The sequence below is a fragment of the Balaenoptera borealis genome, assembly GCF_965194805.1.
Source record: "Balaenoptera borealis genome assembly, chromosome: 5".
NCBI classification, from domain to species: domain Eukaryota; kingdom Metazoa; phylum Chordata; class Mammalia; order Artiodactyla; family Balaenopteridae; genus Balaenoptera; species Balaenoptera borealis.
The window spans coordinates 83,446,968-83,472,441 of record NC_138862.1 but is presented as its reverse complement, the minus strand read 5'-3'; the positions used below and the strand labels follow the sequence as shown (position 1 = coordinate 83,472,441).

The window sequence follows — 25,474 nt, the reverse complement described above, 5'->3', positions numbered from 1 at the left end:
AACAGTAAGAAGGTTCCTCAAAAAACTAAAAATAGAATTACCATATGATCCAGCAATCCCACTCCTGGGTATATATTTGAAGAAAACAAAAACACTAATTCAAAAAGATACATGTACCCCAGTGTTCATAGCACCATCATTTACAATTGCCAAGATCTGAAAGCAACTTAAGTGTTCATCAACAGATGAGTGGATAAAGACATGGTTTTTATATACATATATATATACACACACACACATACATATACCTACAATGGAATACTAGTCAGTCATAAAAAAGAATGAAATTTTGCCATTTATAACAACATGGATGGACCTGGAGGGTATTATGCTTAGTGAAATTTGTCAGAGAAAGACAAATAGTATGTTATCATTTACATGTAGAATCTAAAAAGTAAAACAAACTAGTGAATATAACAAAAAGAAAGAGACTCATAGAGAACAAACTAGTGGTTATCAGTGGGGAGAGGGCAAGGGGGAAAGGCAAGATACAGGTAGGGGATTAAGAGGTACAAACTACTATGTAAAAAATAAATAAGCTACAAGGATAGATTGCACAGCACAGGGAATATAGTCAATATTTTATAATAACTACAAATGGAGTGTAATCTATAAAAATTTTGAATCCCTATGTTGTGTGCCTGAAACTACTATAACATTGTAGGGACTTCCCTGGTGGCGCAGTGGATAAGACTCTGCGCTTCCAATGCAGGAGGCCTGGGCTTGATCCCTGGTCAGGGAACTAGATCCCATATGCATGCCGCAACTAAGAGTTTGCATGCCACAACTAAGGAGCCCACGTGCCCCAGCTAAGGAGCTGGAGAGCTGCAACTAAGGAGCCTGTGAGCCACAACTAAGGAGCCCGCCTGTCACAACTATGAGCTGGTACAACCAAATAAATAAATAAATAGATTTTTAAAAAAAGAAGAAACTAATATAACATTGTAAATCAACTACACCTCAATTTTTAAAAATTTAAAAATTAAATAAAATAAAATGAATGGATCTTGAAATATGGAAATTTCCTTTGTACTTCACTGAGGTTCTGAAACACACTGCTGGAACTGTAATTTTTTTTTTTTTAATATTTATTTATTTATTTGGTTGCACCGGGTCTTATTTATTTATTTATGTTTTTATATTTATTTTTGGCTGTGTTGGGTCTTCGTTTCTGTGCGAGGGCTTTCTCCAGTTGCGGCAAGCGGGGGCCACTCTTGATCGCAGTTCGCGGGCCTCTCACTATCGCGGCCTCTCTTGTTGCGGAGCACAGGCTCCAGACGCGCAGGCTCAGTAGCTGTGGCTCACGGGCCCAGCTGCTCCGCGCCATGTGGGATCTTCCCAGACCGGGCTCGAACCCATCTCCCCTGCGTTAGCAGGCAGACTCTCAACCACTGCGCCACCAGGGAAGCCCTGGAACTGTAATTTAAGCTCAGAAAATATATAAACTACAAATCTGTAAGGGACTGGGGACCCCACTTCTTATTTCAAGTTTTGATAGCATGAGAACTATATAAGGTGACTTGACATTACTTATGATTCAAACATTAGTTGTCACTGAAATTACTTTGTCACAGTCTCATTTCAGATTCCCACCAGCAATCTATGAGAGATCCAGTTTCTCCACATACTCGTCACTGCCTGGTATTGTCGTTATTTTTTATATTAGCCACCTGAACAGGTGTGGTTTAGTGTTTAATCATGACATTAATTTGCTCTACCCTAATGGTTAATGATGTTTAACATCTTTTCCTATTCTTATTTGCCACTCATATATCCTTTTGGGTGAAGTGTCTGTTTAAGTCTTTTGCCCATTTTCTAAATGGATTGTTATTCTTAGTGTTGCATTTAGAGAGTTCTTTATCTATTATGGATTCAAGTCCTTTGTCAGATGATTTGAAAGTATTTTCTCTCTTAATAGGGTCATTCACGGAGCAAAAGTTTTATATTTTGATCAAGTTTAATTTGTTGATTTTTTTCTTTTAAGGATTGGGCATTTAGCGTCATGTCTAAGAACTCTTAGCTCTAACCCCAGGTCATGAATATTTTCTATGTTTTTTTCTAAAGGTTTTATAGTTTTAAATTTTGATCTGTGATCCATCCTGATTAATTTTTTGATTAATTTTTATATAAGGTATAAAATTTAGGCAAAGCCTCATTTTTTTGACTATAGCTGTCCAATGTTCCAACACCATTTGTTGAAGATTCATCTCTCCATTAAGTTGCTTTTGCACCTATGTAAAAATGAGTTGGCCATACTTGTATGGGTCGATTTCAGGACTCTATTACATTGACCTATTTGTCTATCCCTTCACTGATACCATTAACTTGATTACTGTAGCTATTTTGTAAGTCTTAAAACAGCATAGTGTGATATCTCCAACTTTATTCATCCTTTACAAAACTGGTTTAGCCATTCTAGTTCTTTTGCCTTTCCAGGAGAACCAAGTTCAAGATTGAGGAGAGTTTTATAAACATCTTTTGACATTACGGCATCAGAGAAGGAAAACTTGGTATGCCATCCATTAGTATTCTCACATAAGAATGACGTAGTAGCATTAAGAGAAAACTAAAATCTTCACATCTTACTTCATTCATTCTTTCAACAAATAACTTACTGAGCACCTATGTACAAGACTGTCCCAGATGCTGGGAATAAAAAATATTCTAATTTCTATCTTTGTAGTACACTAATTTCATTTTATTCATCTCTAAAATGCCTAGTTACAATTTTCATCAAAACCTATGAATAGAAAAGTGAATGGATGACAACAAACAAAATCCTCTTATTGCATGAGTTTTGTTCCTTTGACTATATACATGATGTCATGTTCCACCACCTCCTGGTAGTAAGTTACTTCCCATAATGGAGAATGCCAAATTCAAAGGCTCTCTAAAAAGACTCAGATGAGAGCAGGCAGGCAAGGTTTCATTCCCAAAGGCATATCATGAGTACTATACAAGCATTATCAAATGCCTGTAACATATCAGAGACTGAGGACTCTTGCAATGTTTTTGATTTTAGAACAAGGCACTCAGTATAATTTTATTCTGACAAAGAAAAACTCCCATAAAAGTGGCTGAAAAAGTGGTTGAACTAATTCTCAAATTTTCATAGAATAATAAAACATGGAGTAGGAAGGACCACAGTAAAGGTATGGAGAAGTCTACATTGTTGATCCAAGCCAATCAAAAGTTGCCATTCTAAGCAACCCACTTTCCAAGTCTCATCATATTTTTGCTATTCTTTCCTAAACTGCTTCCCAAACTGTCAATCTTGTTGTTGTATCTTACTCACTGCCCAGATGAGGACAGTGAAATATCTGATGGAGATAAGAAGATTCATGCAGGATGCTCTGTTTTGAAACAGTCTTGCTCCATATTTGCACCTAGCTCCTTCAGAGACAGGACTCTCAAAACAGTAAGCAACAGGTGTTTAGCTCTTGAATGATAAAATAACACAATCAAGAAAATCAAGAGAAAATCCCCTTACTCCAATAAAACTATGTTCTCTATGGTCTTAAAGTATTCATACTCCTTAGGCAGAATTTTCCCATAGTTGGAGGCCATTGTGAAGTATAATGGTTTTGCACATGGGTTTCAGAAAACAGACATGGGCTCACAGGCTGATTCTGCCACCAACTTTCCGCATGTTACCTAGTCACTTTAAGCTTCAATTTCCTCATTTTTACAATGGTACATGAACCTACCACAAAGTGTTGAGAGGAATTAATGGGATAATGAAAAGTGCTTAGCAAAGTATTGGGTATATAACAAACATTTAATATGTATTAACTATATACCAATTTATCCATCTGATAAATCATACAGCCTATCTCAACTATTCCTCTTTCCTTTAGCTTCCCCTGACTCTTTCAAGATTAGGGAATTTATTTCCCCCCTCCTATGTCTTCCCTGCACTGTGCCACTGCAATAGGATGCTTGTACTAAGAACTCCTGGACTAACTCAGTTAGGCTGACTAACTCTTGTTTGCACCCCTTGCCCCTGGCACAGTACAGAGACTGGCACCTATTATTCAAATGGCAACCAGAATATCTCCATGTTGCCCCACAATCTGCATTATTATCATGTAAAACTGCATGACATACCACTAAGAAATCTTCTTAACCAATCCACTTCTGTTTAATTTCTCTGCTCTTTTGCTTATTATTAATTGTATAATAAACAATTACAGTTTATTTTTCTCTTTCTGGATTATTTAGGATAAACTCCATCAGTGGGATTACAGGATTAAAGAGTGTAGCTCCAAGCAACTAGACATCCATCCAGTTTGTTTAATTAACCTTATTATAGGATATGTACTCCAGTATTATTGCAAAAGAGAACTGCTCTAAGTTTTAGTACTTTCAGTTCTATTTTGTTGACCTGAGCCTGCCTCTATCCCACCTACTCTGGGACATTAGCAAGAAACAGAGGAAGTTAGGGCAATCTTCTTTGTTTATAGCCCGATCTCATGACTAGCATGTATCTGTAAAGGCAAACTGCTTACTTGAAGGTGATGGGAAAATTTGGGCAAATGAACTAGTAACAAACCAACATAGCATTTACTATGTGCCAGGCATTGTTTTAAATGTTTTACAGATACTAACTCTTATAATTCTCATAACTACCCTATGAGGTAGATACTCTTATTTCCCCTGTTTTACAGCTGAGGAAACTGTGAAGTAGCAGCAAAGATTTGAAGAGATCTTTAAAAGCAGAGATTGAATCCAGGCTCCAGAGTTGAGGCTCTTAATCACTATGTTATGTGCCATTCAAAGAAAAAACAAGCAAATAACTCATCACTGTACAAGATGACCTCAGATGTGTCTTTATAGACAGCTAGCTCTCCTCTCTTCCCCAGGGTGAGTATCAGATTAAAATAAACTATGACTCTCCTAACTAACCTCATTATAAACAAATGGTAATTTCCAAAGTCAAAGGCACAAGTACATAATTAGAACACTAGAATGTAAATAAACTATTTTAACTTAATTGCAAAAATCCACTTCCTGGTTGTTTTTCAACTAAAGACGAGTAGATGCTAAAAGATGAATACATTATGGACTGATATTTAAAAATAAAATAAAAGCATTTTTATACTACCCTGCCAGTAACTGCATAGATGTCTTATACTTGTAACTGTTTGGTTGGACGCCTAACTTCTCTTTCTTTCTAGGCTTCCCAAAAAAGCTTACCTGGCCAAGCAAGCCAGGGGGAAAAATGTCTATCTAAAGTAAAAACGAATTTAACCTACCATATTAACATTCTGTAAAGTGAGTTATCAACGTTCTAAGATTGAGTGGATTAAAAATAGAAATGAACCAAGAAAAATGACTTAATATATTTAAGCTATATGGGCTTACTATATGAACGCGTAAATAATATAACACGGTAGGGAAATATGATTCAGCAAATATCATTGGGACAAATACAAACAGGTTGGAGATGAACTGAGATCCAGGTTTCACACCATACATTAATCCATCTGGAATTAACCCCAAAAGTTACATTAAAATGATGAAATAAATAGAAGAGAATTAAACAGCATACTTAGCACACCTAGGGAAGGGAAATAGTCTCCATTTCCCCCCAAAGCCTGAAACTTATCAAAGGCAAGATGGATGGGTTAAAATATAAAAAGGAAAACTTTTTGCATAATGAAATTAGCATTAAGGGGAAGGGGAATACAGCTAAAGGAGTGACCAGGTAACTAATATAATAATATATTTTGAACAGCCAGCTTTTACTGAAAAACATGTTTTATCCATTCATTCAGCAAGTATTTATTGAGGGGACTACATGCCAGACACAGCTCTGGGTGCTGGGGACACAGGAGTGAAAAAACAGACTTGCACCTCGAAATCACTGCCTTAATGCAGGTTGCGTTCTAGTATTCATAAAAGGTCAAAATCCAGAATAATCTACTAAATTGGTTCAGAAGCTTCTCTCAGCTTCTGAATTCAATGTTACCAGTCAAGAAATTAAAATTAAATTTTAAGATACAACTATATATACCTTAATAGAAATAGAGATAAAATCCAACCCGAGGAGGGAAATGTAAGACAACCACATATCATCTGAACCTTGACCTGATTTTTAATGCCACTGGCAGGTACTCAGGGGAGCAAACTGGTCATACGTAACACTTTACATATGCTTTGTCTCCATAGTATTATTATAGGAAGGAAAATTTTCCAAACAAAAAAATATCATTTAAACCCAATGGTTTACTGGGAACTAAATGCCTAATAGAAGATTAATGGCTAAACTACAGTAGAGCAACACTCCAGTGCAGTGCTGCTTAACAGAAATAAAATACAAGCCACAAATGTAATTTAAATGTTTCTAGTAGCCACATTTAAAAAGTAAAAAGAAACAGGAGAAATTAATTATAATAATATACTTTATTTAACCCAATATATACAAAATATTATCTTTTAAACATGTAATCAATAAAAATTATTAATGAGATTTTATATTCTTTTTTTGGTTCTATGTCTTTGAAGTCTGGTGTGTGTTTTTCATAAGGTTTTTTTTAATTAATTTATTTTATTTATCTATTTTTGGCTGTGTTGGGTCTTTGTTGCTGTGCACGGGCTTTCTCTAGTTGCGGCGAGAGGGGGCTACGCTTCATTGCAGTGCGCGGGCTTCTCATTGCGGTAGCTTCTCTTGATGCGGAGCATGGGCTCTAGGCGCGTGGGCTTCAGTAGTTGTCATATGCGGGTTCAGCAGTTGTGGCTCACCGGCTCTAGAGTGCAGGCTCATTAGTTGTGGCGCACGGGCTTAGTTGCTCCACAACATGTGGGATCTTCCCAGACCAGGGCTTGAACCTGTGTCCCCTTCATTGGCAGGCGGATTCTTAACCACTGCGCCACGAGGGAAGCCCTGGTCTGTGTTTTATATATACAGAACATCTCAATTCGGACATGCCACGTTTCAAATGTCCCATTGCTACATGTGGCTGGTGGCTACAGTATTAGATAGCGTAGTCCAGTAGTTTTCAATTGAGGGTGATTTTGCTTGCCCAGGGGACATTTGGCAATGTTTGCAGACATTTTTGGTTGTCACAACTGTGCATTCAGTGGGTAGAGGCCAGGGATGCTGCTGAACATCCTACCATGCATAGAACAGGCCCCCACGACAAAGAATTATCTGGCCCCCAAATGTCAGTAGTGCTAAGGTAGCCCTAGATAGCTAAACAGCTAACACGGCTAGTACTCAACGTATGATGATCTAGGGGAATCTGTTTTACGAGGCCTATTTGTTTTTTACATTACAATGCTTTAAGTCAAGTTTAGAAATAACTTTTTTTTTTTTTTTAATTTTTTTATTTATTCATTTATTTATTTATTCATTCATTTATGGCTGTGTTGGGTCTTCGTTTCTGTGCGAGGGCTTTCTCCAGTTGCGGCAAGTGGGGGCCACTCTTCATCGCGGTGCGCGGGCCTCTCACTGTAGCGGCCTCTCTTGTTGAGGAGCACAGGCTCCAGACGCGCAGGCTCAGCAATTGTGGCTCACGGGCCTAGTTGCTCCGTGGCATGTGGGATCCTCCCAGACCAGGGCTCGAACCCATGTCCCTTGCGTTGGCAGGCAGATTCTCAACCACTGCGCCACCAGGGAAGCCCCTAGAAATAACTTTTTAAGGCTTCTCCTGAGACGGGATGAAGGCACTAATTTCTCTTTACTTCTCTTAAGGGGCACTGCAGACTGAAGGTCTCTCCATGGCCAGATGTTGCGGCCACAGAAGGTGTCAGCAGCAGTTGATTCGTTCCAAAGGGAAAAATACTGCTTGATCCAGGAGTTGAGAAAACATTAAACAAGGAAATACTGTTGCCATTTGTATCTTCCTGAGGACTGTGGCTAGGAGACATGAGCATTTTTTTTTCCTACCAAGGTGATGGGGACGGAGCAGGGCAGGGACACTGGGGAACTAAAAGGGGACAATGAAACTTAGATTCTGCCATGGTTCAAACAAAGGTCAGGGAAACACAGAGTCATTTACCTGCCCATCCCGTGAGGGAAACAAGGAACTTTGATCCATAAGCAAACAGAGAGGCTTGCACAAGAACCCTCCATCCTCTGTGCGCTAAGACCATCCCCAGGGCTGGGATAATTAGCTCTCACTATCACACCGCATGGCTTCCGCTTATCTAGTTTGTCCCATCTCATTTTAACAGGCTGCCAGAGCGGAATGTCTGCTGACAGGGCAACCACGGGCTTCCCCCTGAGTGGAGGCCCCTGGGACAAGATACCAGGGGGCCAGCAATCATTCCCCAGGCTGAACAATCCTTTCCCGACAGCAGGACAACAGCAGGGTAGCCTTGCTAAGCCTGGAGGCTGAGGAATCAACCAGAGGCACCTCTCCGCTTCCAAGGGGATTAAAGGCTGCAATATTCCCATCTGGCCCGCCCCACAAGGAAAGCCGCACTTAGGGCACAATCAGAACAGATAGGCCTCAGACTCTACAGCATATTCTTCCTCCCCTCTCCTTAATTCACAAGGTCTTAACACAAATACAGACTGGGTAGTCTCTTCTCATAAACCCTTCTGGCCCAAGTAAAAGCTTTTCTGCAGGTGTCCCAGCCCCACAGCTGCCTTTACAACAAACCTTTAGAAAGACAAACTTTTAAGAAGAACTGTTACACTGTCAGATACAGTTTTCAAGAGACTCAAAATGTTAAAAATTAAATTAAAGTTAAATTTTCTTTTAAATTAAAAAAGATATGGGGACTTCCCTCGTGGTCCAGTGGTTAAGAATCCACCTTCCAGTGCAGTGGACACAGGTTCGATCCCTGGTCAGGGAACTGGGATCCCACGTGCCACAAGGCAACTAAGCCCGTGGGCTCTGGAGCCAGCACCACAACTAGAGAGAAGCCCATGCACTGCAACTAAGACCTGATGCAGCCAAATAAATAAATAAATATTAAAAAAAAAAAAAAAGAAAGAAATGAAAAAGCTGATAGCCTCCCAGGAACAGCTGACTCCAGGCAACCCCATCCTCCCTCTCCCCGACAAGTTAACACTACGAAGGACACTTCCTCTCCCAATTCTCAGCACTTCCTTATTCCAATGGGTTATTAACATGATTCTGACCGTCTCTAGCACTTCCCTGAAGAAATTCCAAAGAGCGGTCACTTCAGTCAAGAGGGACAGCGAAATTCTAGAACGTAATCTTCACAGGAAGGAAGCAGAATATAATAGAAAGGGCTCACTATTCAAAGTCAGGGAACCTGGTAAGTTCAGCCCTATTGCTCAGCGGCTATGAATTAATTTGTACTCCAGCTCACTAGGCTGTATTACCCTCATGCTGAGGATAAGCTATTACAATTCACAAGTGTAAATATGTAAAACCAATGGATATAACTTGGACCACCATCAAGTTGAAACAGGTATTTTTCCGCAGCTCATAATCTAGCATTGCCCCAGAATCCGGAGGAATTTGAGGGCTTTCAATTGTTTCATAAGCTAAATTCCAAGGCACTTTTCTAAAGTTCCTATTACATTGGGGTGTGAGATTAACTTTGTTATTATAATGATAAGGTTTCAAAGGACTAAACTGAAAATAAATCACAGAAGGGAAAAAAAGACATGGGAAACACTTGGAGCCCCATTGGTTGAGCGGACAGAAGAGACTTTATTCCATGAGATCTAAGGTAGAGGTTCTCAGTGCTGCTGGCACATTAGGATCACCAGGGCAGCTTTTAAACAACATGGATGCCTGAGTCTGACCCCAGAGACTGGTTTAATTGGTCTGGAACACGGGTATTTTTTTTTAACGCTCCTCAAGTGATTTTAATACGCAGCCTGAACTGAGAACCACTGATGTGGATAGTAGGATGCTGGTCGTTTGCATTTGACAAAATCCCTTCAACATTTTCAGGCTTTAGCTTAAAAAAAAAAAAAAAAGCCAAAATATAATTTGTAAATGAAACTCCCTTCAGTGATCAGTAAGTACCATGTGAGCCCATGTTAAATGCCTAGAATAAGACATTAGTGGGTCCAACATGTGACTCCTGTACTGCAGAGCAGGGTGGAACCACTGACAATGGTGGGAAACAAAGGCAAAGGTGAAGATTTGGGCAGTCTGGCTGTTTTTCCACTGTGAGAATACAACATTTAAGAAAACTGACTGCTCAACACCGTATCTGCTCTAGTAAACAGAAGTTTTCATCTGATATCTAAAAACAGTTAAGTTGATTCTTTGAACAGCCAATTCAGAAAATAATCTTAAATAATTAAAACATATGTAACATCTAATTAATTATCTAAATAGGTTAACTCCCTAAAAGGGGGGTAAGGAGGGAAGGAATAGACTTAATAAGCTTAATTCTACTGACAGGTTCAACCATTGCAAAGACTTCCGGAGGCTTTGTTTCCTGTTCCTGGCACTGACCTTTTTATTTTTGATTAAGAGAGAGGGAGGGACAGAATGGTGAGACATTCAAAAAAGCATTAGCGAAAGGCTACCTCAAAGCAAAACCAAAGTTTCACTGAAAAAGTTTTCATTAACCATTTGTAACTTCCAAGTTACAGATCTTAACAAAATAAAGGTTTGGGTATTTAAAACTGCTTAAAAAACAAAAAGCTAGTTCCAATACTTTTCTTCCCTTTTGACAGAAGGCTCCTTTAACTCATGCCAACAAGCTATATTTATTTCCCTTAAGCAGCAGTTCCTAGGAAAGAAGCAGCAGTCCTGCTGCAGATGGCATAAAAGAGCTCATGATCAAGGCAGCAGGCCAGTCTTAGGAGACCCACGGCACTGTAGACTCAGTCACCGCGCAGGAGAGCCGCCTGGGCTCTGCACCAATGGCAGCGCTGTTGTCATCTCTACCAGACAGTTCTGGGCTGCTATTGGAGACCAACAGCTGGCACCAGGCCAGACACCGTATCATACCGTACTAAGCTTTATAAAGCTTTATAGATGCCTTCAGGGAAAAGAAAAAAAAAAAAAAAAAGGCAGGTGTTCTTACGCATCCTATTACTAACTGTCCAGAAAATGTGCTGAGTCACTGAGTAGCATTCAAGAGAAAAATAATGCAGAGACTGCAAATACTAATCTCCCTCACCCTGCTCTCCTTCCTAACAGCAAGGAGACTCACAGGTAATACTTTTGACACTGAAAACACAAGAGCATGGAAAAATTCACATACCCTTAGTCCATAAAGAAAAGCTTTCAGAGTTAAATTTTCTAAAAGTGTAATGTACTAGACAAAACTATTTTATGGTAACAATAGTTGTCTCTAGGTAGAGGGGTTAAGGGTGATTTATTTTTTCTATAATCTTCTACAATTTGCACATTTTCTACAATGAGACCATGATTCTTTCATAGTAATATATCTTAGAGTCATATTTCTTGGTAAGAGATTACACCCACATCTTTGTCTCTAGCATGTAACTTCAATTCACCCAAATATTTCCATTCACTAATTATGAACACTCCAAACAGGGCTACAGTGTCAGCCGAACAAGGAACTAAAGGAGACACTAAGTGAAGGTCACTGGACTTTGCGAATACTTGCTTTGTTACTTTGCCTAGAAGCAGAATATTCTAACTTGGTAGAAAGCAAATTCCACCAGTGGTACACTTCTTCTTTTTTTTTTTTTTTAATTTATTTATTTTTGGCTGCATTGGTTCTTCGTTGCTGCGCGCGGGCTTTCTCTAGTTGTGGCGAGCGGGGGCTACTCCTTGTTGCGTGTGCAGGCTTCTCATTGCAGTGGCTTCTGTTGTTGCGGCACATGGGCTCTAGGTGCGCGGGCTTCAGTAGTTGTGGCATGCAGGCTCAGTAGTTGTGGCTCGCGGGCTCTAGAGCGCAGGCTCAGCAACTGTGGTGCACGGGCTTAGTTGCTCCACGGCATGTGGGATGTTCCCTGACCAGGGCTCAAACCCGTGTCCCCTGCATTGGCAGGCGGATTCTTAACCACTGCACCACCAGGGAAGCCCTGCTTATTTTCCATGTTTCCTCCTTTCCTAGATTACACATGCTAGGAAAAAACAAGTCACCTTTGGCTTTAGCCTGAGCACAGTGAGAAAACAAACAACCACCACAATAAAAAAGCTTATAAAAGTGTCAAATAACTTTGTCTTGTTTCTGATTAAGTTTTCATTTAAAGCAACTGAAATCCAAATTCCTTGGCCTATTATTCAAGAACACATCATCTGAAACTCAGTGACCTATCTCTCTACATATATGACTTCACACTTCATGCTGAAAGCCAACAGCACCTAGTTGGTCCTACCCACAGCTCTTTCTTCTACCAGGCATGTTCTTCATTTCTCTGAATTCTACCTATTCCTCTAAGTCTCCAACCAAATGCTACCTCCTGCTGAAGTCTTCCCTGATCTCAAAGACTGAAGCACTCTCTCCTTCTTGTTAATCTCCATAGCATCTAAATTACAGTAATCTATGTACATGCCTATGAGTTTAAGCTTCTACGGAGGGCAGGCAGGCCCAACATTAATTTATCTTCATGTGCACCAGAACACTTCATTCAGGGCTGTGCGTACATCTTGGAGAGTGCTCAAATGTTTGCTGAATTAAAAAAATGAATAAACATCACATCTTAAAACAAACCAAGCCGGGGGCGGGGGGATGAACTGGGAGATTGGGATTGACATATATACACTAATATGTATAAAATAGGTAACTAATAAGAACCTGCTGTATAGCACATGGAACTCCACTTCACTGTACTGTAGAAACTAATACAACATTGTAAAACAGCTATACCTCAATAAAAAAAAAAACAACACACAAACCAACCAGACTTGGTGGAGTTATGTGATCGACATGTGCATATATATCTGAATGCAGTTATAAGAAAAGGAGCTGTGCTTGGAGAGCCATGCCTCAGACACAGGAACAGTGTTAAGCGGCGGTCTGGACAAAAATCTTTGTTAGTTGAAATAATGCCAGCCTAACGCCAGCCAAGATTAATACTTAGGCTCAAAGAACTAACAGCAACAGAAGGCACCCCTATTAGCACTTCAGGATTAAAGGATGTCTGCAAATCATCAAGTTGTGTGTGGCCACAAGCTTTAACTCAACAGTCCTGAACAAAGGGGAGGTGTGAAAATGCATTATTTTTAACTTAATTAGCTCTAAGCAGATGTGATACAAATATCTGAAACATGAATGATTAGAGCAATTTTCCCAAAGAGTATTCCAAAAGATTTGGTCACAATATTAAGAAACAGGCAAACTGTGTACTCTGCAACTTTGCTTACAGCTTGAGAGAAAAAAAAATCACCGGCCTGTTTAAAATGAGAATTTAATCCCTGATGCTTTGCTTCTGACTTCCGTTTGACAGTTTCATGTGTCCATGTTAAGTGGACCTACTGAAGGCTAATGGTGGTGAATAAAACCTTGTTTTCCAATTAGGAGCCACAGATGATGTATCCTTATCTTTTGTTACTTTGGGAGGTACTGTTTTTTTAGTTCTGATGGATAATAGACATGCCTGGCCTCTGGGAGGTCCCATCCCAGATTTCATCTCTAACAACTAATATAGAAACAATGGTTATGATCAAGAGACACGAAACTGTAATCTCTACTCAATTATCTACTTACATTCTTAAAAATGGTATGCTTATACAGCCATTCTACTTCCCAAATACTTGAATTACCCATTTGTAAACTATCGCTGAACCAGAAATTTGTCATCTTGCTGATTTCCTCTATTAGCAAACTGTTAACATATGAGACAAGTTCAAGATATATTTATATCTAAGATTTTGGATTTTGACAGGTAATATGCAAGAAGAGTCTAGGTGGTATGTGAACTTTTAAAAACACTTGATATTTACACATTCCTTTTAACGTGTGTAAAAAATAGGTTGCATAAACCTATGATTCTATTGCTTAGGTCAAGGTTGAGCAAAAAAAAAAAAAAAAAGCCAGTATATTAAAAGAATTAAGGACTTTCCTGGCAGTCCTGTGGTTAGGACTTCGCCTTCCAATGTGGTGCGTGCAGGTTCGATCCCTGGTTGGGGAGCTAAGATCCCACATGTCTCACGGCCAAAAAACCGAAACATAAAACAGAAGCAATATTATAACAAATTCAATAAAGACTTTAAAATGGCCCACATCAAAAAAAAAAAAAACTAGAAGAAATAGTTTAAGTAAAAAAAAAAAAAGTTCAGAGGGTACAGGATATGGTAAAAAACAGGAAAACAGTACTCAAATGTAAAAGTTTAGGAAACATCGAAGGATAACGAAAATGAAATTCATGTGGACTGCTCAGATTTTATAAAAGTGGTTGGTATCAGCCTCCTATTTCTTCAAGATGAGGCTCAGTCACACAAAGGAAACTTGCTGTCTGGTGCCTGACTTAATAATTTAGGGGACAAAAGGCACAACAGTGACTCCATTTCCAGTTCTTCTCCACCCACGGAGGAAAAGTTTGCTGCTCCCACTGCACACGCTAATGTCAGTTCTGCTCTAACCAACTGCACAGGGCCTCTGTCGCCAGAAATTTCACAGGGCCACACACTACCTTCCCAGGTTCCATCTCTTCCTGCTCTACAAGCTACCCATGGGCAAGCTTGCTCACTCCTAAGGCTTCATCTACATGAATGCACTAATGACTCCAAAACTTGTCCCTGCTCTACTCCTTGCCTATGCTCTAATTATCTACTAATCATCTCACGCGGATGCACTTCAAATTCCACATGTTCAAAAGCAAACTCATTCTTACCTCCTCTCCTTCCTTCTCTTCCCACATGTCCATCAATAGTTTTAAATCCTTACCACGAATCCCAGGCACCCCAACGTTCCCCTCCCCTTCCAGAGATGCCCCCAAATCTCTCCCCTCTCCTCCATCCTCACTATTATGCTTGGACACAGACCCTTGGCCTCTTTCACATGGGCTGGCACAGGAGCCTCCAGATTGCTCCCTGTATTTTGTCTCTCTCTTTCTCTCATACAGGTTTTTCCTACACTGCCTCAAAACTAATCTTCCTAAGATAAAAATCAAGTCTTAAGAATCTCAGCTCAACTGCATTAGTCATTAGGTAATGCAAATTAAAACTACAATGAGATATCAGACATACCTATCAGAATGGCTAAAATAAAATTAATAGCACGAAATACTGGCAAGGATGCAGAGAAACTGGATCACTCATACACTGCTGGTGGGAATATAAAATTATACAGCCACTCTGGAAAAGAGTACTGAAGTTGCCGATAAAACTAAACATGCACTTAGCATATGACCCAGCAATTACATTCCTGGGAATTTACCCAGAGAAATGGAAATTTTATTCACACAAAATCCTATACACAAATGGTTCAGAGCAGCTTTTTTTGCAATAGCTACAAACTAGAAATAACCCAAATGTCCTTCAACAGATGAATGGTTAAACAAACTGTGGTCTATCTATAACATGGAAAATTACAATTAAAAGGAAAGAACTATTGATACACACAATAAATTAGATGGATCTCAAGGGAGTTAGGCTGAGTGAAAAAATCCAATGTCGAAAGGTTACGTACTATATGATTCCATTTGTACAGCATTCTTTTTTTTTTTTTTAAAGTTACTTGCCTTTCTTTTATTTATTTATTTATGGCTGTGTTGGGTCTTCGTTTCTGTGCGAGGGCTTTCTCTAGTTGTGGCAAGCGGGGGCCACTCTTCATCGCAGTGCGTGGGCCTCTCACTATCGCGGCCTCTCTTGTTGCGGAGCACAGGCTCCAGACGCGCAGGCTCAGTAATTGTGGCTCACGGGCCCAGTTGCTCCGTGGCATGTGGGATCTTCCCAGACCAGGGCTTGAACCCGTGTCCCCTGCATTGGCAGGCAGATTCTTAACCACTGCGCCACCAGGGAAGCCCTGTACAGCATTCTTAAAATGGCAAAATTACAGAGATGGAGAACAGATAAGTGGTTGCCAAAGACTGGGGGAGAGACCGGGACTTCCCTGGTGGTGCAGTGGTTAAGAATCCACCTGCCAATGCAGGGAACATGGGTTCGAGCCCTGGTCCGGGAAGATCCCACATGCCGTGGAGCAACTAAGCCTGTGCACCACAACTACTGAGCCTGCGCTCTAGAGCCTGTGAGCCACAACTACTGAGCCCGCGTGCCTAGAGCCTGTGCTCTGCAGCAAGAGAAGTCACCGCAGTGAGAAGCCTGCACACTGCAACAAAGAGTGGCCCCTGCTCACTGCAACTGGAGAAAGCCCGCGCGCAGCAACAAAGACCCAACGCAGCCAAAAATAAATAAATAAATAAATTTATTTAAAAAAAAGATTGGGGGAGAGGGCAAGGGAGGTGGCTGTGGCTCTAAAAAGGGAGCATGAGAGATTCTTTTGGTGGAGCTGATTTGTATCTCTACTGGGGTGCTGGTCATACAGATTTACACATGTGGAAAAATTGCATAGACTACACACACTCACAAATGAGTGCACGTGAAACTGGTGAAGTCTTAATAAGGTGGTTGGATGGTATCCATGTCAATCAATAATCTGTTGTGATATTATACTACAGCATGCAAGAAGTTACCTCTGGGGGAAGCTAGATGAAGTATGTATGGGATCTCTCTGTATTATTTTTTACAACTGCATGTGGATCTACAATTATCTCAAAATAAAAAAGTTAGAAGAAAAAAATCCTCTCAATAGCTTCCAATAGTTCCCCAACACCCAGAGTAAAGGATTCCTTAGCGTGGCGGGCAGAGCTTTCTCACATACATCCTATGCTCTAGACAACTAGCTCTAAGACCTAACACTTTTTGAGCACAGGCTATGTGGCAGGCACCATTCTAAGCATTTTATATGTATTAGCTCATTTAATCCTCAAGGGAGTTCATGAGTTAGGTTCTACCGTTGATACCATTTTATTCATACACCACTAAGGCACAGATGACTTAAGCAGCTTGAAAGCATCCCCACTTCATCAGTCTTCAAAGCCCTGCTCCAGTGTTACCTTTGTGATTTTTTCCAGTTTAAGTGCTATACTAACAGTGTCTAGCATTCAAAAGATACCCGATACGTGTTTAATTAACATAAGGTTTGGACAAAGGGACAAAGAAAAGGTACAAAACTGGCACCTTAAGGATTTGATACTGATTACATTGAATCTATGTTTCCCCAAAGTTAAGCTCGAATGGGAAAGCACTGTATAATATACAGCAGAAACAGAAAACACCCATCAGTTAGAAAATGTTGATTAATAAGGCAACAGCTTTCAGGTAGCAAAGAGGGACAGGTAACATCAGGCTAAAGAAACTCCAGTGTCAGCTGCAGAGCCATATCTTTCTCCAATTTTCACAGAACAAATAGATGAACACAAACCTCAACTTCCTACCCAGCAACCCCCGTTCTTCCTTATTAGTTACTTCTGCAATTCAAGAAAAGGTATAATTTTTTTCCCCAGAATAAAGATATTTCTTCCAGTTTAAAATGTATATTCATTATTTCCCTTGGAGGAAATTAGGTTATTAACTAAAGGCTCCTTTACACTCATGGGTTTACTTGAAAATTTTACTGATTATCCTCCAACGATCTAGAATTCTTCCAAGTACATGCTGAAATCTGAATGAAAATCTCCAAAGGAGTCACCTTTTAAAGGCAGACAACAGAGGCAGAGGGAGAAAACAATTTTAAGTACATGAATGAAGTTTAATGGTTCATATTCCCTCTGCTCCCTGCCCAGGCCTTCCCCTGCCCCACCCGGCATAAACTGTCTTCTCTCAAGCAAAGCCTTTTTAGAGGAGAACCCAAGGGGAAAAATAGGTGAGAAGCTGAGAGCCAAACTCTCCTCTTTCATAAACAACCATAAATTCTTAACAGTGACCTAAAGCCAATAAAGAAAAAGAAACTTATTTTAAATTAGGCATCTTGTGAAGAGAGAAGGTGTGGTCTAGCACCGCAAGAAGGTAAGAAGAGGGACTCAAGCAAGGCAGTACTGACCGGTTGAGTCTTGTACTTGGAGTCCTCGCGGTCTCGGTGCTGCCCTGAATTGCTGGTTCTCTCCCGCACATTTCTATAACCAGGGCTGGGGATGATATACTCCTTTCTTATGTCAATGTCCTTCATCTTCTCTGAGTGGAGGTGCCAGGGCTCACAGACTCTTGGTTCCACTTGAGAATTTCTGAAATTAAAAATTCATCAAGGACAGATATTTCCTAAATTGTGCTTCATTATAAGCGAAAGTGCTTTAAAATAGGGGAAAAAAAGGACAAAAGCATTAAAGTTTTCTGTCATTACATCTATAAAAATAAATTTTCAAAAATCTTTCAATTACTATTTTATTTTTTCAAGAAAAAAATTCAGAGTGATAGAATCAAGAAGAATTCTCTCCTCTCACCTCTAAGGGGGAAAAAAAAAAGATTAAAAAAATAAACACAGTGATAGAGACACCCGCCTTCTTCACCTTCAACTATGTTCAATCACGATGTACAGAGCATTTAGATAGGTCTTAAAAAAAAAAAAAAAAAAGGCTTTCTGGAAACAATTTAAGTTTGTTCCAAGCATTACAAATTCCACAATTTTAAAACGGATAAATTTTACTAAATGAAAACTTATAAAACACTTATTCTACCAATGATATATCCCATCTCTGTATTTTTATAATTAGGTAATGGGTTAACTGATGCTTTTAAAGCTCTGTGAAGTTACATAGCTAAAACACAAAATAATACTACACCTTACCTTTACAAACAAATTCCCCTTGGGTTACTGAAAGTGTTCTAAAATTAGATAGTAGTGATGATTGCACAATTCTGTTAATATACTAACCAAACACCAAGTGGTATACTTTAAGGGGTGAATTTCATGATACAAAAATATCTCAACAAAGCTGTTATTAAAAAACAATAACAAAAACAAATTCCCTACCCTGTCCTACTAAGTCTTACCTCGTATCTACCTGAAACTCTGTTCCAAACCCTGCTAGCCTGGTTATCTCTAATCAATATCTGGTATCAACTCTGGTTACTTCTGAAAAAACAAAACACAAGCATACGTCTCTAAAACATTTCCCCCACTCTAAGATGGTTCAAAGCTTCCCAGATACAAGTTGGGAAAACAATTTTCATACCAGCCTTACTAGAAATTAAAGAAGTGTAGCTGTGTTGCCTTTTGAATTCCATAAATTCCTAGCTATCACTGAGACTTAAAAGTACAACAGTATGGACATAATTCTGATAGCTACAATTCATTTTTTAAGGTATCAGAAAAAAAGGAGAACACTTACAAATCCTCTAAATAAAAAGGACTAAATCTCCTCCACAGAGACGTGTTTCCAGCACAAAGAAAGCTTTACTTCTTGCCTTTCAGGGGTCTGGCTCAAGTACCCTGAGTTGATACTGCTAAGTTACTTAGCTCCAAAGAAAAAAGTCACCTTGTCCAATGACAAACTGCACCATAAAGAGCACCGGCTTACAACCAAGAACACAGCAATCACGTCACTGAGACCTCAGCAAGCGTAAACTATAAACAGACCTGGCATCTGCCAGTGTCCCCAATGTCAGGATGCAGCTGCAGATCAGAATAATCCTTCTTACAGGGATCACTGAAGTCCAACCTTCCCCTCCAAAGGTTCCCCAGCCTAGCTGATTATCTGGAAAGCAGAAAAGATTAGTCCTACTTTGAAGAAAGGCAAGTGGAGGGGAGGCAGTTTGAAAGGGAAGAGGCCAAAGTATTGTAACTCACTCACAATACCAAATGCCATGTCAGGAAGAACACAAAGATCATCTCAATTGTCTAAGAATTCATGTAACCTCAGTTTCTTTCAATCACTTTATTCCAAGTTATTCTATGTTGGAAGGGTGTGGGGAGCAATTTCCCATTCCCTCTAACACTCCTGCTTCTTTAATTTCCTGGGGAAAGAGGCACAGCTCTGAAAGTAGGCAAGCCTTGTGCAGGGACAAAGCTACTATCTCCTGGCCTTGAGCAGAAGGAGGATTCCAGCTTCTGTGGATCAGGGATATAAGACAGGGCAGCCCACATGGAGGCCAGCCAAGAGCTAGGAAGTCCAATGGGTCTGGGGAACAAGGCCCAGATCTGAAGAAAACAGTTAAGGAAAGATCACTAGCTAGACTTCTTCGGGATACTTTTTGTATTTCTCTCTTTTCTTCTTTCTGTTCTCCCTTAAAGTTGTTTAAAAGTCTTTTTAAAAATGCTAACTTGCTCCAACTATTATGAGAGGGAAAAGGGAAGGTATTTTTATTTATTTTTGAGTCAGAGCTGAACGATGGCACTAGCAGAATATTCAAAGTGGGAGAACCCAAAGAGGTGCTCAGCGCAGAGGCTACTTGGTCAGCTGCCTTTTTTTTTTTTTTTTAACCAAAACTCTCTTTCCAGTCATAAAAGTGTAGACGTTCTCCTGCACGATGATGCAGTCGAAACTGCATGGGGGGAGGGGGCTGCACAGGATTACAAGGACTGTAAGTAGCCAGACTGGTGTTTCCAAATTGCCTTCATTACAACATTCCTTAGGTTTCCAACACCTCAGGAATCTGGTTCTAAGCCCTGCAGCTACACAAAAAGACCTGAGGCTACAAGGATATGTATTTACCACCCCCCTGACATCCACTTGTGCCCCGGCCTTCTGCACCTTTCACTTACTCACGCTGGAGACCCCAGAATGACCTGTTCATCTTCTCCTTCAAAACCTTCTGAAACTTTGCCAGTCTTTCCTGTGCCCATCTGCCTCCTGCCTCCCCACGTCCGTGCAGAAACCAAACGACCCCTATGTGATAAATACAAAGCACCATGCAGCTCTGTGTGGCGGAAGGGGAAAGGGCACTAATGACAGTCAAGAGATCTAGATTCCATTCCGGACTCTGCCAAGTGTTTGCTGTGCGTGCTTCTGTCACGAACCTCCAACTACTCATTCGCCAAAACGAGAGGTTGGCTTCTGAGGTCGCTGGCAGCTCAGTCTCCTCTGTGGGGATTGAGCGGGGGTGTCCCAAGCCGCCTCCCTACAACCTTGAGGATGGGGGCTTCTCTCAGGCCAGCTTCGCCTGGGATGCCGGGGCCCTAGGGCGTTCCCGCGGCCAGTTCGGGCCCGCAGAGGCGATAGCTACCCACACCCACGGGCCGCGGGCGCAGCACCCCCTGGTGGCGTTAGCCGGGAATGTGGCCGGCAACCCCAACCACTCATCCCACCCTACCTGCCTTCCGACGCCAGGACCTCACCACCTCACCACCAGCCCTCAGGGGTCAAGTCCCGAGGAGGAGGCGGCGGCGGGAGACTAGAGGGAAGCCTGGCCCCGTTTCTCAGGTCTCCGGCTTCCCCTGACCTGCTCGCATCCTCGATCGCAGTCCCCCACCTCCGGACGAAACACACGGGAGATAGTCCCCGCAACAACCCGAGAGAGAAGGAAGGGGTACGGCGATCGCCGCTACCTACCAGTGCCCCAGCTCCAGGACGACCGCGTCGGCCACTCGACCACGCTCCCGAGCATCAGCCCCGGAGCAAAACAAGCCTTTATAGCGGCATTGGCCGCCAGACTGCGCAGGCGTGCTGCACAAAGAATTCCCAAGACTGAAGGGAATTGTAGTCCCCCTTCCAGGAGCCCGAGGCTCGATTCGCGGCAAAGAACTATATTTCCCAGAAGCACCGTAGAAGCCCTGGAGGAGGTGCAGGTCGCTCCTCCCTTCCACCGCGCTCCAGGCTCTGCACCATTCTTCCCAGAGTTTCTGCGATCCTGTCTGGAATCTTCTCTGAGGCCCTGTGTTCCAGTGGGTGGCCGGGAGGGTAGACAGTAGCCCTCTGTGGGCGGGCAGCACAGTCAGTGTTTGTAGGCAGGGCGGTCACGGCGGTGCTTGGCCGTTTATGCACCGGAAAGCACTGTGAAGGTCATCGTAGCCTCTATGTCCTCGCGACCAGCCAGCCCCAAATCTTATGAGTGGCCCTTCACGTTTTACTACTGCTTGCTCACGACTCTGCGCTATCACCTTTCTCCTTTTAATCCCACTGCCCATCACATAATGTTATGCTGCCTGGTTTCTAGCAAATAAAGGCCAGGATCACAGTTTTTAGAGTGGCAAGAGCCTTAGAAATGGCATGCCAATTCATCCCTTTCTTTTTATAAATGAAACTGAGGTTTCCAAAGAGACTGATCACTTTCTCGGTGTTTCAACAGTATCTTCAACATGATCATAACATAAATAGCTACTGTGTTGAGTGCCTACCTGTTCTGTATCTGGTGCTTTACACGCTTATTTTTTAAAGTCTCCATATCAACCCTATGTATAGGTATTATGATTATCCATTTCAAAGATTAAAAAAAAAAAAAAAGTAAGGAAAGTGACTTCTACCTTTATACAACTAGCTAGTATGAAACATCAATGGAGGGAATTCCCTGGCGGTCCAGTAGTTAGGTCTCTACGCTTTCACAGCCAAGAGCGCAGGTTTAATACCTGGTCAGGGAACTGAGAACTGAGATTCCACAAGCCCCATGGCACAGCCAAAAAAAAAAAAAAAAAAAAGCACACCAATGTACCATAAAGCTGAAGTAATTAATACAGTGTTCTTACACAAGGATGGATTAATATACCAATGCAATAAAGAGCCTAGAAACAGACTCATTCATACATGTAAACTTGATCTGTAACAGAGAAAACATTAGAAATCAGTAGAGGAAGAAAGAAGATTCTATGAATAGCACTGGAACCATTGGTTATCCATATTTTTTAAAACTCAGGGATTACTACTTCATACCACACGGAAAAATCAATTTCACGTAGCTTGAAGGCCTAACTGTGAAAGGGAAAACTTTCAAACATTTAGAAGAAAATGTGAAATATCTATGTGAACTTAGGAGTAGAAAAGAACTTCTTAAACAAGATACAGAAACAAATTAATAAAGGAAAGTTTGATAAATTTGTACTATATTAAAATTTAAACTTCTATATAAGATGCCATAGAGTACAAAGATAAACCACAAATTATAACTGACGAAGTTTTTAATACAGAATATACAAATAATTTCTACAACTCAATAAGAAATGGTAAATAACTTAATAGGAAAATCGGCAAATGACGTGAACAGACAGTTCACAAAAAAGAAAACTCAAGCAGCCACTCAAAGATGAAAAGACACCCAGGGAGATTAGCTCAAGATGGTGAAGTAGAAGGACGTGGGCTCACCCTTTCTTACGTAAACACCAGAATCACAACCAACTGCTGAACAGCCATAGACAAAAAGCTGGAACCTACCAGAAAAGATATTCTACATCCAAAGGTAAAGAAGAAGCCACAACAAGGTGGTAGGAGGCGCGAAATCGCAGTAAAATCAAATCTCATACCCGTCAGGTAGGTGACCCACAAACTGGAAAACAATTATACCACAGAAGTTCTCCCACTGGAGTGAAAGTTCTGAGCCCCACGTCAGGCTTCTCAGCCTGGGGGTCTGGCGACGGGAGGAGGAGCCCCCAGAGAATTTAGCTTGGAAGGCCAGCGGGGTTGGTTTTTTTAAAAATAAATTATATATTTTATTTTATTTATTTTTGGCTGCATGGGTCTTCCTTGCTGCGCGCAGGTTTTCTCTAGGTGCGGCGAGCAGGGGCTACTCTTTGTTGTGTTGCGCAGGCTTCTCACTGCGGTGGCTTCTCTTGTTGCGGAACATGGGCTCTAGGCGCACGGGCTTCAGTAGTTGTGGCACACGGGCTTCAGTAGTTGCGGCACGCGGGCTCTAGAGCACAGGCTCAGTAGTCGTGGCGCACGGGCTTAGCTGCTTCCTGGCATGTGGGATCTTCCCGGACCAGGGCTCGAACCCGTGTCCCCTGCATTGGCAGGCAGATTCTTAACCACTGCACTACCAGGGAAGCCCCACATGTGTGTTTAAAAATGTAAAGCCAGGCTTGGGCACAATCAACAACAAATTTGAGGTGTAATTACTTCTGGTTTGGAAGGAGGAGAATAAGATCAGAGAAGGATACACAAAGGGCTTCATCTGTTTCTGTAATATTTTATTTCTTTAAGAAACGACTTTGGGCTTCCCTGGTGTGCAGTGGTTAAGAATCCGCCTGCCAATGCAAGGGACACGGGTTTGAGCCCTGGTCCAGGAAGATCCCATGTGCAGCAGAGCAACTAAGCCCGTGTGCCACAACTGCTGAGCATGCCCTCTAGAGTCCGTGAGCCACAACTACTGAGCCCGCATGCCACAACTAGTGAAGCCCGTGCGCCTAGAGCCCATGCTTCGCAACAAGAGAAGTAACTGCAGTGAGAAGCCCACGCACCCCAACGAAGAGTGGCCCCCACTCACTGCAGCTAGAGAAAGCCCGTGCGCAGCAACAAAGACCCAATGCAGCCAAAAATAAATAAATTTTTAAAAAAAGAAATGACTTGAATGGACCTAGAAATTATCATACTAAGTGAAGTAAGTAAGAGAAAGACAAATATCATATGATATCACTGATACATGGAATCTTAAAAAATGATACAAATGAACTTATTTACTAAACAGAAACAGCCTCACAGACATAGAAAACAAACTTATGGTTACCAAAGGGGAAAGGCGGGGGGAGAGATAAATTAGGAGTTTGGGATTAACAGATACACACTACAGGGGCTTCCCTGGTGGCACAGTGGTTAAGAATCCTCCTGCCAAAGCAGGGGACACGGGTTCGAGCCCTGGTCCGGGAAGATCCCACATGCCGCGGAGCAAGCCCGTGCGCCACAACTACTGAGCCTGCGCTCTAGAGCCCTCGATCCACAACTACTGAGCTCGCATGCCTAGAGCCCGTGCTCCGCAACAAGAGAAGCCACTGCAATGAGAAGCCTGCGCACCATAACAAAGAGTAGCCCCCACTCGCCGCAACTAGAGAAAGCCCGCGTGCAGCAACGAAGACCCAACGCAGCCAAAAATAAATTTAAAAAAAAAACAAACAGATACACACTACAATATATAAAATAGATAAACAACAAGGACCTACTATATAGCACAGGCAACTATATTCAATATCTTGTAATAACCTATAATGGAAAAGAATCTGAAAAAGAACAAATATATATATTATATATATTATATGCATATATATATATATATATATATAGCTGAATCACTTTGCTGTACACCAGAAACTAACACAACATTGTAAATCAACTATACATCAATTTGTAAAAATGACTTATAAATGTTAAAATTTAACAAAGCTTGGCAGTGGGTACACAGGTGCTTCTAAAATCATTTGCTGTACTTTTGGGTAGCCTTTAAGTATTTCATAATAAAAAAGTTTTAGTATCATAGGAACAAACCATTTCTCCTCTCAGTGGGGATATGTTCAATTTAACAGAAAAATCTTGAGGATTTATGTAGATATAAATATATAAATATAGATATAGGTATAGACATATAGATATATATCTACTGAGAATTCCTTAAGCACCTCTGGCCACCTGGTGGGATAAGAAAAACCTTTTTCAGCACACCTCAAGCCACCTTTCCAAGGCATACTGGTACTTCCAACCATGCTTCAAACATTGTAGTACCCAAAAGCTGCATATCTGATACCTTCATATAAAATAAAA

At 41.1% G+C, this 25,474-nt stretch overlaps 1 protein-coding gene and 1 long non-coding RNA gene across 13 annotated transcripts in view; one reads left to right on the top strand and one right to left on the bottom strand.

Moving 5' to 3' along the window:
- The window catches only part of ABCC5 (ATP binding cassette subfamily C member 5), a 200,400-nt gene that overhangs the window by 66,865 nt on the left and 108,061 nt on the right, over positions 1-25,474 (bottom strand). For 3 of the 12 annotated variants that reach the window (XM_082393850.1, XM_082393851.1, XM_082393852.1), the window contains exons 1-2: positions 20,563-20,584; positions 17,905-18,085 (exon numbers count right to left, since the gene is read on the bottom strand). In XM_082393850.1, coding sequence (XP_082249976.1) covers positions 17,905-18,030 — 126 coding nt within the window. In that variant the 5' untranslated portion in view covers positions 18,031-18,085; positions 20,563-20,584. Of the gene's footprint in view, positions 1-17,904; positions 18,086-18,851; positions 18,875-19,189; positions 19,368-19,437; positions 19,556-20,562; positions 20,689-21,349; positions 21,484-25,474 lie in introns of those variants that run through there. The other 9 variants (XM_082393856.1, XM_082393853.1, XM_082393855.1 and 6 more) reach the window with 8 other exon arrangements.
- LOC309629826 lies at positions 1,072-12,757 on the top strand. Its single transcript, XR_014245247.1, has 2 exons — positions 1,072-3,431; positions 3,883-12,757. It is a non-coding gene; the product is annotated as an uncharacterized lncRNA (long non-coding RNA).